Below are 15,020 nucleotides of genomic sequence, written 5' to 3' on the forward strand. Positions count from 1 at the left end.
AAGATACACTGAAATGCCAGCCACTTCCTTCTGCCGGCTCTTCTGGCTTAAGGGAAACACTTGGGGTTTCTCTGCCTGGTTTGGGGGATTAGGGGAGGTTCCTGCTCTAGGATACACCCATATCAGAGCCTCTCTTGGAAAGAGCCCTCTCTCCCAGCTGCTGGGGTGTTTTTTTCTTTGCTGCTAGTGCCTCCCTACTCACACCGCCCATCCCCCAGGTTGACAGGAAAATAAATGTCTCTCTAGCTAAGTAAGCATCCCACCTTCTTCTCTAAACTTCCCCATAACAAAACAGCCCTCTTCTCATCCTTTGGGTTCTACATCAGGTATGGGTGCTCCCAATCTGGGATGCCCACGAGGATGGGAAGGTGAGGATCGCTGCTGGGTGTGGCTCTACAGTGGAAAAGCTGAGCACTTAGGCTGTTTCCCCTCCTTGTAACTCCCCCAGAGCTGGGGAGTAATGAGGCACCTTGTTCTGAACATTTGTTTACAGCCAGTGGCTGACTCCGAACCTTCCCAGGGAGCGTTCCCTGGTTGGTGGCAGCTCCTGAGTGCTGTCTGGCACTGGTGGCTTTAAAGGCCATCTTCGGAGCCTCCTGGCTTCTTGGATCTGATTGGGCCTGCCTCTTCTTTCGGTTACTGCTGCCCCTGAGATGATCCTATGCAAGGACAACTGGGTCCCCCACGGCTTGCTGCAGCCCTGCAGGCCGATTGGCTGGGGCCATCTTGGCCCTTGCTCTTCAGCAGGGCAGCTCTGGATTCCTGCCCTCTGCCGGCACCTCCCCAAAGTTGCTGGGGCTGCTGGGATTCCTTCTGCCCTGTCAACGGGGGGAAAGTACAACCGCCTATGGCAATGCCAACCAAACTACTACCTGCTTGCTCTGGCAAGTCCTCCCTGGTCTTGGGTGGGTGGGCTAGCTGCCAAGAGTTCAGCAGGCACACAAGGTGCTTCCCTTCCCCCCTCACAGAGACCCTGACCCCCTAAATTGCATAGATGCTATCTTGCAGGCCTCATTCTAGAGACTCAACCCAATCAACCAAGCAAAACCTGTATAGGCCTGATCCTGGAAGCGTGCCTCTAGATAAGGGTCTGTAAAGAAGGAGATGATGTGGTCTTGGTGCTCAGAGGACTCGAAGTCTATTTGGGGCAACAAAATAGCCACAAATGAAATAGAAAGTGAATGTTAAACTGTCTGAGAAGAGAGGCACTGATAGGCTGGAGAAGTTAGGCAAGACTGTGCCCAGAGGAAGTTGAACTTGAGTGGGCCTTGAAGGAAGGGTAAGATTTGAGGGTGGGGGCAGGGGGCATGCACATCCAAAAAGTGGGCAGGAACAAAGATGCAGAGATGCATGTGTGTCACAATTTCCTCCCGTCTCTCCCACACCTGGCCCTACCTACACTGCAGCACTTGACTTAATCATTGATTAGTCCTGATCTTGAATTGGGTGTGGCTGCCACATCAGTGTCACCCCTAGCACCTGCTCACCTATCTTGTTTCCTCCATATATAATGATTGTAATGAACTGCCCTGATGTGATTATCAGCAGCCTGTCTCCTGTCTACAAACACTTAACCAGTGTTCTTCAAGCAGAGGATCTCGGAGGGCCTGAATCAGAACCAACTGGAGGCCCACTGAAATGCAGACTCCTGAGGCCCTGAATCTGACTGTCTGGGGGAGGGATCTACTAACCTGCCTTTGTAGCAAGCTCCCCAGGCAATCTGCAAGCTGCAACAAGCTCCTCCTGCTGCTCTAGACCAGTGGTTCTCAATTCCCTATTCTCCACAGCAATGTTTGGAGACTTCTGTGGTGTTCACACTGGGGAGAGGAGAGTGCTGCTGCATGCACTGGGATGAGACCAAAGATGTTGTAGAGATCCTATAATGCATAGTTTGCCCCCCACAACAAAGAATTTTCCAGCCCCAAACCTCAGTAGTAGCTGAGGTTGAGAAACTCTGCTCCAGACCGAAAGCTCCATGAGGTGGGGATTTGCTCTTTTTTTTTTGTTTTTGTTTTTGAGACGGAGTTTCTCTGTGTCACCCAGGCTGGATTGCAGTGATTTCCGCTTACTGCAAGCTCCGCCTCCCTGGTTCACGCCATTCTCCTGCCTCAGTCTTGCCAGTAGCTGGGACTACAGGCGCCCGCCACCACGCCCGGCTAATTTATTTGTATTTTTTTAGTAGAGACAGGGTTTCATCTTGTTAGCCATGATGGTCTGGATTTCCTGACCTCGTGATCCACCTGCCTCGGCCTCCCAAAATGCTGGGATTACAGGCGTGAGCCACTGCGCCCAGCCAATTTGCTCTGTTTTGTTCCCAGCTGCACTGTGAACACCAAATGTGTCCAGCACGTAAGAAGTTCTCAATAAATATTGGATAATGAATAAATAATTGAAGGTAGGACTATGTGTGTGTACACAGGGATTGTAACTGGAAGAGACACAATGAAGAAATGGATACAACTGATGTGAGGGAAGGAAGGGATGAAGGGGGCAGATGTAACAGTGGGTCACTAGCCTCAGCAAAGTGTTTTGAAGATTGAGAAGAACAATTTGCATTTGGTTCATTGGGCCATTGGGAGCAGTGTTTGGCCCTCGAGTAGGGTAATGGCAGGATAAAAGTCCCTAGGAAGGACATTAGCTGGGCCTTCTACAGGAAAAGAGGTGGAAAGGCTGGGAGGTGGAGGTACTGTCATAGCCCAGTGAAAGGGAGAAGAACTTGTTACAGGGAGCAGGTCCACTTCAGAGGCAGGGGATTCCTGAAGGCTGCCATTGTTTGCTTCTGTGCTGAGCTGGTGCAATGCCACCTCACAAAGAGTTCAGGGATACAGCAATGGCAGGCTTTTCCAGGGAGAATTCAGTGACAGCCCACAGCAAATGGCAGCGGGGCTGTGAGTCGATGTGTGCTTACTTCTTTGGACCCTGGGTGCTCCCTGTGCTCTGCAACGGGAGCTTTTGGGAGGACCCTACTGAGAGCAGTCAGAACTCTGGGGGTCCATTTGCAGCACCTACCTTGGTCAGGAAGGGAGAAGGCGGGGCAGTGCAGGGGGCTTAGTGGGCTCAGTGTCTCTAATGGAGAAAACATGCACTATGTGAATGAGGAGAAAAAGACAAGAAACAAAGTTGTGAACATTCCCCTTGATGCTCTTGGGTTCTCCATGTCTGTTTTTGATTGATTGAACAAATACTTCATGCAGATTTACTCTTTAAGTGCTGAGGATACAATGGTGTGCAAGTCAGGCACAGTCCTGGGTCTCCAAGGAGCCCATGTCATTGGGAAGACAGAAAGGCATGCAACTGATACATGAGCCATGCCTAGAGGAATGGACGAGGGACTCTAAAAACAAGGAAGAGGGAGCCAGAGCAAATCACTGTGTTTCAAGGTACATGGAGGCATTTGAAGGGGTCTTCAAGAAAGGGGAGTGATCCACAGGCACAGGCAGAGGTGAAAGGAAGGGGAATGAAATCGAGTTTGAGCAAGGATTGACAAGTGCTGGCAAGAGTTGAGTGAATCTGCATGACTCAGGGGTTAGAGCTATATTGCTGGGGGCAGAGTGAGGCAGGCAAGGGTCCAATTCCTGAGAAGAAAGTAGGGACCCTCTGAGGAGGGCGTGTCTCGGGGAGGGAGCGGGGAGGGTGACAGCTGTGGGTCTGGATCCTCGTGCGTGCGTGGAGCTACCCAGAACTGCGCAGGGAAGAGCCAGACTCGTAATGTAGATTTGGAGTCACCAACCACTGACATCAGTGTTTTCCAAACTTTTGTGATTGGAAAGCACAGTATGGTATATGTTACAGCCGGGGACCTTGAACACAGCTATGTACACATTCAACTGAAACATTTTGCGAAACAATACTTGGCCTTATTACGAGAAATGCACTCTAATGTTTTCTATTTTACTTCATTTAAAAAATCCATTCGCCATGTGCAGTGGCTCACGCCTGTAATCCCAGCACTTTGAGAGGACTAGGCGGGCGGATCACGAGGTCAGGAGTTTGAGGCCAGCCTGACCAACATGGTGAAACCCTGTCTCTACTAAAAATATAAAAATTAGCTGGGTGTGGTGGCATGCACCTGTAATCCCAGCTACTCAGGAGGTGAGGCACAAGAATCACTTGAAACTGGGAGGTGGAGGTTGCATTGAGCCGAGATGGCACCATTGCACTCTAGCCTGGGCGACAGAGCAAGACTCTGTCTCAAAAACATAAATAAAATAAAATAAAATAAAAATAAAATAAAATAAAATAAATCCATTCTATTTCGTTAAAAAATACAATGGAATATTGGCCTTAAAAAGAAAGGAAGTTCTGAAATGTGCTACAACATGAATGAACCTTGAAGACCTTGTGTTGAGTGAAATAAACCAGGCACAAAAGGACAAATACTCTATGATTCCAATTATATGAGAGACCTAGAGTAGTCAAATTCATAAAGACAGAAAGTAGAATGGTGGTTCCTGGGGTCTGGGTGTGGAATGGGGAGTCATCTTTTAATGGGTATGGAGTTTCAGTTTGGAAAGATTAGAAAGTATTGGAGATGGATGGTGGTGATGGTAGCACAGCAAGATGAATGTACTTAATTACATTCAACTGTAGACTTAAAAATGGTTAAAATGGTAAATTTTGTTATTGTGTATTTTACAATCCATTGGGTTGAAACCCTTAATTAGAAAAACACTGGTGTGAGCACTGGGATTGAATGAGTCACCAAAGACAGAGCAGAGTGGAAAGTGACAATGGGTCTGGGTGCAAAGGAGAGCTTTGAAGGATGTCTCCACCTATAAGGGGTCGAGAGAGGACAGCTGGCTCTGGAAACCAAGGCTGGAGAGAGGTGGAAGGGAATGAGGAGAGGGAGGTGTTAAGGAAACCAAGGGATGAGGGCGTCAGAGTGAGAGTGGCCAGCTGTGGCATGCCAGGAAGAGGGCTCGGGTGGGATAGGATTGAGATGTCCACTGGGTTGGCAGTAGAGGCAAAGACAGTTTGGGAGAGAAGAGTGGGGACAGGATCCTGTTTCAGTGGGCAGGGAGTGAGTGGGGAAAGAGAATGTAGAGACAGGGAGTGCAGATTACCCTTTCTAGGTGTCAATGCTGAGAACAGAAAGTGTTAAAAGAAAGATTTTCCACAATGAGGGGCATGGAAATTGTCCTTTCTTCTTTTAAGTACCCCACTGACCCCAATCCCCTTTGTTAGTGCTGAAATCTTCATATAAGCTTCATATAAGCTTCACAGCCCTAGAGTATTATGACTTCGGGTGTTTTTAACAAAGGACAGTAAAGGGCAATGTTTATTTAAAAGTAGAAAGAAAGGACATGGTAGATTTTAATAATCTGGTCTCAGCCCATCTTTTAAACTTAATCTCAGGAAAACCAGATAACCATGGACCTTGAATGTCTTCCCGTGTCTTTCAGTGGAGTTTTATAATTCTCCATAAAGAGTTTGAATGTTTTCTGTTAGATTTATGTCTTACTTTGTTTGGGCTTCTATAACAAATTACCATAGATTGGGTAGCTTAAGCAACAAATGTTTGTTTCTCACTGTTCAAGAGGCTAAAAGTTCAAGATCAAGGTGCTAGCATGGTTGGGTTCTGGTGAGGGCCCTCCCGCAGGTTGCAGACTTCTTGTTTCCTCATGTGGGGATGAAAGAGAGGGAGCTAAGTCTCTGGCCTTGTCTTAGGTGCACACCAATCCCATTTGTGACTGCTCCACTCTCTGACCTAATCATCACCCCAAAACTCCACCTCCAAATACCATTGCCTTGGGATTCGATTTCAACATAGGAATTTTGGGGGGACACAAACAATTATTTATTCCATAACAATTCATGTCTAGCTACATGGTTTTTAACTATTTAAAAACTATATAAAATGTTTACTATTGTACAGGTTATCTTTAAAAATGTTATATTTTCTAACCGTTTATAGCTGGTATATAGAAATAAATTTGATTTTTTGTGTATTAATTTTATAATCAGCAACTTTGATTATGCACATACTGATAATAGTTTGTCTGTGGATTATCTGGGGATTTCTATGTAGACATTTTTCTTTCTTTCATTACTACCATTATACCTTAATATATAGTTCTTGTTTTACTGTAGTGGCTAGGACCTTCGACATAATATTCAATAAAAGTGTCATAGTGAACATCCTCGTCTTAGTCCTCACCATTTTCTTCTTTCTTTTTTTGACAGCTTTATTGAAATAAAATTTACTCACTTAAAGTGTACAGTTAAATGGCTTTTAATATATTCATACAGTTGCACATCACCACCACCACAGTCAATTTTAGGACGTTTTCATTACCCTACAAAAGAAATCCTGTACCCCTTACCCATCACTTCCCAGACCCCCATCCCTCCTGGTCCTAGGAATGAACAAACACACTAACCTGTTTTCTGTCTCTAGATTTTCCTATTTTGAGCATTTAATATAAATGGAATCATATGCTACGTTGTCCTATGTGATTGACATCTTGCACTAAGCAGAATGTTTTCAAGGTTCATCCATGTCATATCATGTATCAGTACTTCATTTTTTCTTATCGCAGAATAATATTTCATTGTATGGATAGACTAAATTCTGTTTCTCTGTTCTTCAACTCATAGACATTTGAATTGTTTTCACCATTATGTTAAGTTTTTGTGTGGACATAGATTTTCATTTCTCTTGGGTTTATACCTGTGAGTAAAATATACAGTAATTCTGTGTTTGCCATTTGATGAACTGCCGGGGTTCTCTGAGGTGGCTGTATCATTTTACATTTTCTTCAGCATTGTATGAGGGTTCCAATTTCTCTACATCCTTGGCAACACTTTTATTATCTTTTTTTGGATTATAGCCATCTCAGTGGTTTTGAGGTGATGTCTCACTGTGGTTTTGATTTTGCATTTCTCTGATGACTAATGATGTGGAGCATCTTTTTATGTGCTTATTAGCTATTTGTATATCTTCTTTGGAGAAATATCTATTTAGATTCTTTGCCTTTTTTTTTTTTTTTTTTTTTTTTAGAGCGAGTTTTGCCCAGGCTGGAGTGCAATGGCGCGATCTCAGCTCACTGCAACCTCTGCCTCCCGATTTCAAGTGATTCTCCCACCTCAGCCTCCTGAGTAGCTGGGATTACAGGCATGCACCACCATGCCTGGCTAATTTTTGTATTTTTAGTAGAGACAGGGTTTCACCATGTTGGCCAGGCTGGTCTCAAACTCCTAATCTCAGGTGATCTGCCCTTCCCGGCCTCCCAAAGTGCTGGGATTACAGGAATGAGCCACCACGCCCAGTCAGCCACCGTGCCCAGCCCTGTTGCCTATTTTTATTTTTATTTATTTATTTATAAATTATACTTTTAAGTTCTAGGGTACATGTGCACAACGTGCAGGTTTGTTACATAGGTATACATGTGCCATGTTGGTTTGCTGCACCCATCAACTCATCATTTACTTTAGGTATTTCTCCTACTGCTATCCCTCCCCCAGCCCCACTAACCCCCTGACAGGTCCCAGTGTGTGATGGTCCCTGCCCTGTATCCAGGTGTTCTCACTGATCAATTCCCACCTATGAGTGAGAATATGTGGTGTTTGGTTTTCTGTCCTTGTGATAGTTTGCTTAAAATGATGGTTTCCAGCTTCATCCATGTCCCTGCAAAGGACATGAATTCATCCTTTTTTATGGCTGCATAGTATTCTATGGTGTATATGTGCCACAATTTCTTAATCCAGTCTATCATTGATGGACATTTGGGTTGGTTCCAAGTCTTTGCTACTGTGAATAGTGCCACAATAAACATACGTGTGCATGTGTCTTTATAGTAGCATGATTTATAATCCTTTGGGTATATACTCAGTAATGGGATCGCTGGGTCAAATGGTATTTCTAGTTCTAGATCCTTGAGGAATCACCAAACTGTCTTCCACAATGGCTGAACTAATTTACACTCCCACCAACAGTGTAAAAGTGTTCCTATTTCTCCACATCCTCTCCAGTGTCTGTTGTTTCCTGACTTTTTAATGATCGCCGTTCTAACTGGTGTGAGATGGTATCTCATTGTGGTTTTGATCCGGATTTCTTTTTTTTGTTTGAGATGGAGTCTCGCTGTGTCGCCCAGGCTGGAGAGCAGTGGCATACTCTCAGCTCACTACAAGCTCCGCCTCCCAGGTTCACACCATTCTCCTGCCTCAGCCTCCCAAGTAGCTGGGACTACAGGCGCCTGCCGCCACGCCTGGCTAATTTTTTGTATTTTTAGTAGAGATGGGGTTTCACCATGTTAGCCAGGATGGTCTTGATCTCCTGACCTCATGATCCGCCTGCCTTGGACTCCCAAAGTGCTGGGATTATAGGTGTGAGCCACCGCGCCTGGCCCTTGATCTGGATTTCTCTGATGACCAGTGATGATGAGCATTTTTTCATGTGCCTGTTGGCTGCATAAATGTCTTCTTTTGAGAAGTGTCTGTTCATATCCTTTGCCCACTTTTTGATGGGATTGTTTGTTTTTTTCTTGTAAATTTGTTTAAGTGCTTTGTAGATTCTGGATATTAGCCCTTTGTCAGATGGTAGATTGCAAAAATTTTCTCCCGTTCTGTAGGTTGCTTGTGCACTCTGATGGTAGTTTATTTTGCCGTGCAGAAGCTCTTTAGTTTAATTAGATACCATTTGTCTATTTTGGCTTTTGTTGCCATTGCTTTTGGTGTTTTAGTCATGCAGTCCTTGCCCATGCCTATGTCCTGAATAGTATTGCCTAGGTTTTCTTCTAGGGGTTGTATGGTTTTAGGCCTAACATTTAAGTCTTTAATCTATCTTGAATTAATTTTTGTATAAGGTGTAAGGAAGGGATCCAGTTTCAGTTTCCTACATATGCCTAGCCAGTTTTCCCAGCACGATTTATTAAATAGGGAATCCTTTCCTGATTTCTTGTTTTTGTCAGGTTTGTCAAAGATTAGATGGTTGTAGATGTGTGGTGTTATTTCTGAGGCCTCTGTTCTGTTCCGTTGGTTTATATATCTGTTTTGGTACCATGCTGTTTTGGTTACTGTAGCCTTGTAGTATAGTTTGAAGTCAGGTGGCATAGTGCCTCCAGCTTTGTTCTTTTGTCTTAGGATTGCCTTGGCAATGCAGGCTCTTTTTTGGTTCCATATGAACTTTAAAGTCGTTTTTTCCAATTCTGTGAAGAAAGTCTTTGGTAGCTTGATGGGGATGGCATTGAATCTATAAATTACTTCGGACAGTATGGCCATTTTCATGATATTGATTCTTCCTAGCCATGAGCATGGAATGTTCTTCCATTTGTTTGTGTCCTCTTTTATTTTGTTGAACAGTGGTTTGTAGTTCTCCTTGAAGAGGTCCTTCACATCCCTTGTAAGTTGGATTCCTAGGTATTTTATTCTCTTTGAAGCAATCGTGAATGGGAGTTCACTCGTGATTTGGCTCTCTGTTTGTCTGTTATTGGTGTATAAGAATGCCTGTGATTTTTGCCCATTGATTTTGTATCCTGAGACTTTGCTGAAGTTGCTTATCAGCTTAAGGAGATTTTGGGCTGAGACGATGGTGTTTTCTAAATATACAATCATGTCATCTGCAAACCGGGAAAATTTGACTTCCTCTTTTCCTAATTGAATACACTTTATTTCTTTCTCTTGCCTGAATGCCCTGGCCAGAATTTCCAACACTATGTTGAACAGGAGTGGTGAGAGAGGGCATCCTTATCTTGTGCTGATTTTCAAAGGGAATGCTTTGCCGAGACCAGCTCGGTCAGGGAGACCTTAACCTAGCGGCACTAGAGGAATTAAAGACACACACACAGAAATATAGAGGTGTGAAGTGGGGAATCAGGGGTCTCACAGCCTTCAGAGCTGAGAGCCCCGAACAGAGATTTACTCACATATTGATTAACAGCAAACCAGTCATTAGCATTGTTTCTACTGATACTAAATTAACTAAAAGTATCCTTTATGGGAAACCAAGGGATGGGCCGAATTAACTGTAGCAGGAACATGCCCTTAAGACACAGATTGCTCATCCTAATTGTTTATGGCTTAAGAATACCTTTAAGTGGTTTTCCACCCTGGGCGAGCCAGGTGTTCCTTGCCCTCACTCCTGTGAATCCACAACCTTCCAGCTTGGGCGTTAGGGCCATTATGGACATATCACAGTGCTGCTGAGATTTTATTTATGGCCAGTTTTGGGGCCAGTTTATGGCCAGATTTTGGAAGGCTTGCTCCCAACATGTCTCCCTTCTTTGATTTGCAAAGAGATAAAAGCAAAGGCAGCTTTGTCACAGTGAGCTACTTCTTGCAGGAGTCGGGATCCGCATCTGCAGAGTATATAAAGACAAACAACATAGATTAAAAGCACAATTGTCAATGAAATCACAGAGCTGCTAAGTGTTTTTATCCATTTAAATGGGTTACTAGCTGCTAATTTGTCTGCAGCTCCTTTAAGCACTTCAGTTTCTGGCATTAAGGTCAGGTGTGCCTGGGATGCTTTAAATATTTGTTCTTTTAATTTTGCTGTATTCTAAAACAAGTTTGTAGAGTGTCCTTCTAGATGCTTTTTTATTTTTTCCTAAATTTATATCTTTTTAAGAGCATTTAATAGTTTCCACAAATCTTTATGTTTAGCTCCTAGAGTGGGCCATATCATTTGAGGTTGAGGTGCCACTATACTGCCATGATTCCAGATAATAGGAACTTTTGCCATACTTCTTATCATTTTTACTATCTGACCATTTTTTTCAGATAATCTGAACATAGTGTGGCCATGGCACGCAAACTGAGAGGTGCAATTCAAGCTAAACATCCTCCTAGGGGACCAATTAATAATGATACCATAGAAATCGTGCAGCACCTCTGCCTGTTCTGCAATGCAATCTTCTTAAACAAGTACGTTGATTTTTTCTAACTGGGTCCAATCCTGTTTTATAGCACTAAAGGAAGGGTATTGTTCCCCACCTGAAGTGATTTTTTTCCCAAGCTGTAATGCATACTCCTCTAAGCTGTTCTATGGCATCATCCTGCGTGACCAGTTGTGCATCTAAACCATCCCAGCTGCCAACCCCCAAAAGTTGGTCTGCAGTTATATTAATTTGAGGTTGGGCCTTGGCATTGCCAGCAGCCTGAATGGAAGCTTCATCTACCCACCAAGTTTTAAATTGTAAGAACTGAGCAGGAGTTAGACAAGCTAGAGTAAGAGTGTCCCAGTCAGTAGGTATCATTCGACTGGAAACAGTAACATTCTTTAACCATCTCATTACAAAAGGAGAACCTGGTCCATACTCATTTGTAGCTTGTTTTAATTCTTTGAGTAATTTAAAAGGAAAAGGCTCAAATGTAGCTGCAATATTTCCTTCTTGATCTGGGGGGTGTATTCTAATAGGGAACTGCCAAGCCTCTAAATCACCTTCTCATCTAGCTTGCTGAATTCCTGCCTGAATAGAACTAAGAGCAGTTGCTCGAGGCGCTGCTTGAACAGTCACTGTGGCAACTACTTTTTGCCCAGTGTCCTCTGGAAAAGAAAGATCTGGGGGTCATTTTCTTCAAAATAATAATAAGGGGGTGCAGCAGGGTAGGGATGAACCTCTCCTTCCTTTGCCGCTTTAGCTTCAGCTGGCAAATAAACATGCTCTGTAACCTCTTCTGTTAACTTCGCTATACTCTTGTTCCTCTTCATCAGTTTGAAAAAGTTCCAAGGTGAAACGAACCAGACCCCAAACTTGCCCCATTGTTACCCTGATGCTTCTGAGCTACCCTTCTTACTCACCACGGGGATTGCTTTAAGAGTACTCAAGTGTCCTCCAGCTAGTTTTCTGTTCCAACAGTTGCTCCAGCGACCCTTCGACCTGGATTCAAGCCCCACATTGGGTGCCACTTGCTGAGACCAGCTCGGTTGGGGTGACCCTAACCCAGTGGCGCTAGAGGAATTAAAGACACACACACAGAAATATAGAGATGTGAAGTGGGGAATCAGGGGTCTCGCAGCCTTCAGAGCTGAGAGCCCGGTACAGAGATTTACCCACATATTGATTAACAGCAAACCAGTCATTAGCATTGTTTCTACTGATATTAAGTTAACTAAAAGTATCCTTTGTGGGAAACGAAGGGAATGGCCGAATTAACTGCAGCAGGAACATGCCCTTAAGACACAGATCACTCATGCTAATTGTTTGTGGCTTAAGAATGCTTTTAAGCAGTTTTCCACCCTGGGCGGGCCAGGTGTTCCTTGCCCTCATTCCTGTAAACCCACAGCCTTCCAGCTTGGGCTTTAGGGCCAATATGGGCATATCACAGTGCAGAGATTTTATTTATGGCCAGTTTTGGGGCCAGTTTATGGCCAGATTTTGGGAGGCTTGCCCCCAACAATGCTTCCAGTTTTTGCCCATTCAGTATGATATTGGCTGTGGGTTTGTCATAAATAGCTCTTATTATTGTGAGATACGTTCCATCAATACCTGGTTTATTGAGAATTTTTAGCATGAAAAGCTGTTGAATTTTGTCAAAGGCCTTTTCTGCATCTATTGAGATAATCATGTGGGATTTGTCTTTGCTTCTGTTTATGTGATGGATTATGTTTATTGATTTGCATATGTTGAACCAGCCTTGCATCCCAGGGATGATGCCCACTTGATCACAGTGGATAAGCTTTTTGATGTGCTGCTGGATTTGGTTTGCCAGTATTTTATTGAGGATTTTTGCATCGATGTTCATCAGGGATATTGGTCTAAAATTCTCTTTTTTTGTTGTGTCTCTGCCAGGCTTGTCTCTATCAGGATGATGCTGGCCTCATAAAATGAGTTAGGGAGGATTCTCTCTTTTTCTATTGATTGGAGTAGTTTCAGAAGGAATGGTACCAGCTTCCCCTTCTACCTCTGGAAGAATTTGGCTGTGAATCTGTCTGGTCCTGGACTTTTTTTGGTTGGTAGGCTATTAATTATTTCCTCAATTTCAGAGCCTGTTATTGGTCTATTCAGAGATTCAGCTTCTTCCTGGTTTAGTCTTGGGAGGGTGTATGTGTCCAGGAATTTTTTCATTTCTTCTAGATTTTCTAGTTTATTTGCGTAGAGGTATTTATAGTATTGTCTGATGGTAGTTTGTATTTCTGTGGGATTGGTGATGATATCCCCTTTATCATTTTTTGTTGCATCTATTTGATTCTTCTCTCTTTTTTTCTTTATTAGTCTTGCTAGCTGTCTATCAATTTTGTTGATCTTTTCAAAAAACCAGCTCCTGGATTCATTGATTTTTTGAAGGGTTTTTTATGTCTCTGTCTCCTTCAGTTCTGCTCTGATCTTAGTTATTTCTTGCCTTCTGCTAGCTTTTGAATGTGTTTGCTCTTACTTCTCTAGTTCTTTTAATTGTGATGTTAGGGTGTCAATTTTATATCTTTCCTGTTGTCTCTTGTAGGTATTTAGTGCTATAAATTTCCTTCTACACTTTGCTTTAAATGTATCCCAGAGATTCTGTTACATTGTGTCTTTGTTCTCATTGGTTTCAAAGAACATCTTTATTTCTGCCTTCTTTTCATTATTTACCCAGTCATAATTCAGGTGCAGATTGTTCAGTTTCCATGTAGTTGTACAGTTTTGGGTGAGTTTCTTAATCCTGAGTTCTAATTTGATTGCACTGCAGTCTGAGAGACGGTTGTGATTTCTGTTCTTTTACATTTGCTGAGGAGTACTTTACTTTCAACTATGTGGTCAATTTTAGAATAAGTGCAATGTGGTGCTGAGAAAAATGTATATTCTGTTGATTTGGGGTGGAGAGTTCTGTGGATGTCTATTAGGTCTGCTTGGTGCAGAGCTGAGTTCAATTCCTGGATATCCTTGTTAACCTTCTGTCTTGTTGATTTGTCTAATATTGACAGTGGGGTGTTAAAGTCTCCCATTATTATTGTGTGGGAGTCTAAGTCTCTTTGTAGGTCTCTAAGGACTTGCTTTATGAATCTGGGTGCTCCTGTATTGGGTGCATATATATTTAGGATAGTTAGCTCTTCTTGTTGAATTGATCCCTTTACCATTATGTAATGGCCTTCTTTGTCTCTTTTGATCTTTGATGGTTTAAAGTCTGTTTTATCAGAAACTAGAATTGCAACCCCTGCCTTTTTTTTTTTTTTTTTCTTTCTATTTGCTTGGTAGATCTTCCTTCATCCCTTTATTTTGAGCCTATGTGTGTTTCTGCATGTGAGATGGGTCTCCTGAATACAGCACACTGATGGGTCTTGACTCTATCCAATTTGCCAGTCTATGTCTTTTAATTGGCACATTTAGTCCATTTACATTTAAGGTTAATATTGTTATGTGTCAATGTGATCCTGTCATTATGATGTTAGGTGGTTATTTTGCCTGTTAATTGATGCAGTTGCTTCCTAGAATCAGTGGTCTTTACAATTTGGCATGTTTTTGCAGTGACTGGTACCAGTTGTTTCTTTCCATGTTCAGTGCTCCCTTCAGGAGCTCTTGTAAGGCAGGCCTGGTGGTGACAAAATCTCTCAGCATTTGCTTGTCTGCAAAGGATTTTATTTCTCCTTCACTTATGAAGCTTAGTTTGGCTGGATATGAAATTCTGGATTGAAAATTCTTTTCTTTAAGAATGTTGAATATTGGCCCCAACTCTCTTCTGGCTTGCTTGTAGGGTTTCTACTGAGAGGTCTGCTGTTAGTCTGATGGGCTTCCCTTTGTGGGTAACCTGACCTTTCTCTCTGGCTGCCCTTCACCTTTTTCCCTTCATTTCAACCTTGGTGAATCTGACAATTATGTGTCTTGGGGTTGCTCTTCTCGAGGAGTATCTCTTTGGTGTTCTCTGTATTTCCTGAATTTGAATGTTGGCCTGCCTTGCTAGGTTGGGGAAGTTCTCCTGCATAATATACTGCAGAGTATTTTCCAGCTTGGTTCCATTCTCCCCCTCACTTTCAGGTACACCAGTCAGACGTAGATTTGGTCTTTTCACATAGTCCCATATTTCTTGGAGGCTTTGTTCATTTCTTTTTACTCTTTTTTCTCTAAACTTGTCTTCTCGCTTTATTTCATTAATTTGATCTTCAATCA

At 43.1% G+C, this 15,020-nt stretch overlaps 1 protein-coding gene across 8 annotated transcripts in view; it reads left to right on the forward strand.

The window, feature by feature from the left end:
• Positions 1-15,020, forward strand: part of ST8SIA5 (ST8 alpha-N-acetyl-neuraminide alpha-2,8-sialyltransferase 5) — a 95,291-nt gene that overhangs the window by 1,222 nt on the left and 79,049 nt on the right. For 2 of the 8 annotated variants that reach the window (XM_065533884.2, XM_065533885.2), the window contains exon 2: positions 10,720-10,863. The exons of the other annotated variants lie outside the window; for them this stretch is intronic. In XM_065533884.2, the coding sequence (XP_065389956.1) occupies positions 10,742-10,863 (122 nt within the window). In that variant the 5' untranslated portion in view covers positions 10,720-10,741. The remainder of the gene's footprint in view (positions 1-10,719; positions 10,864-15,020) is intronic. 8 annotated transcript variants of the gene reach the window in all.

The sequence above is a fragment of the Macaca fascicularis genome, chromosome 18, assembly GCF_037993035.2.
Source record: "Macaca fascicularis isolate 582-1 chromosome 18, T2T-MFA8v1.1".
Taxonomy (NCBI): domain Eukaryota; kingdom Metazoa; phylum Chordata; class Mammalia; order Primates; family Cercopithecidae; genus Macaca; species Macaca fascicularis.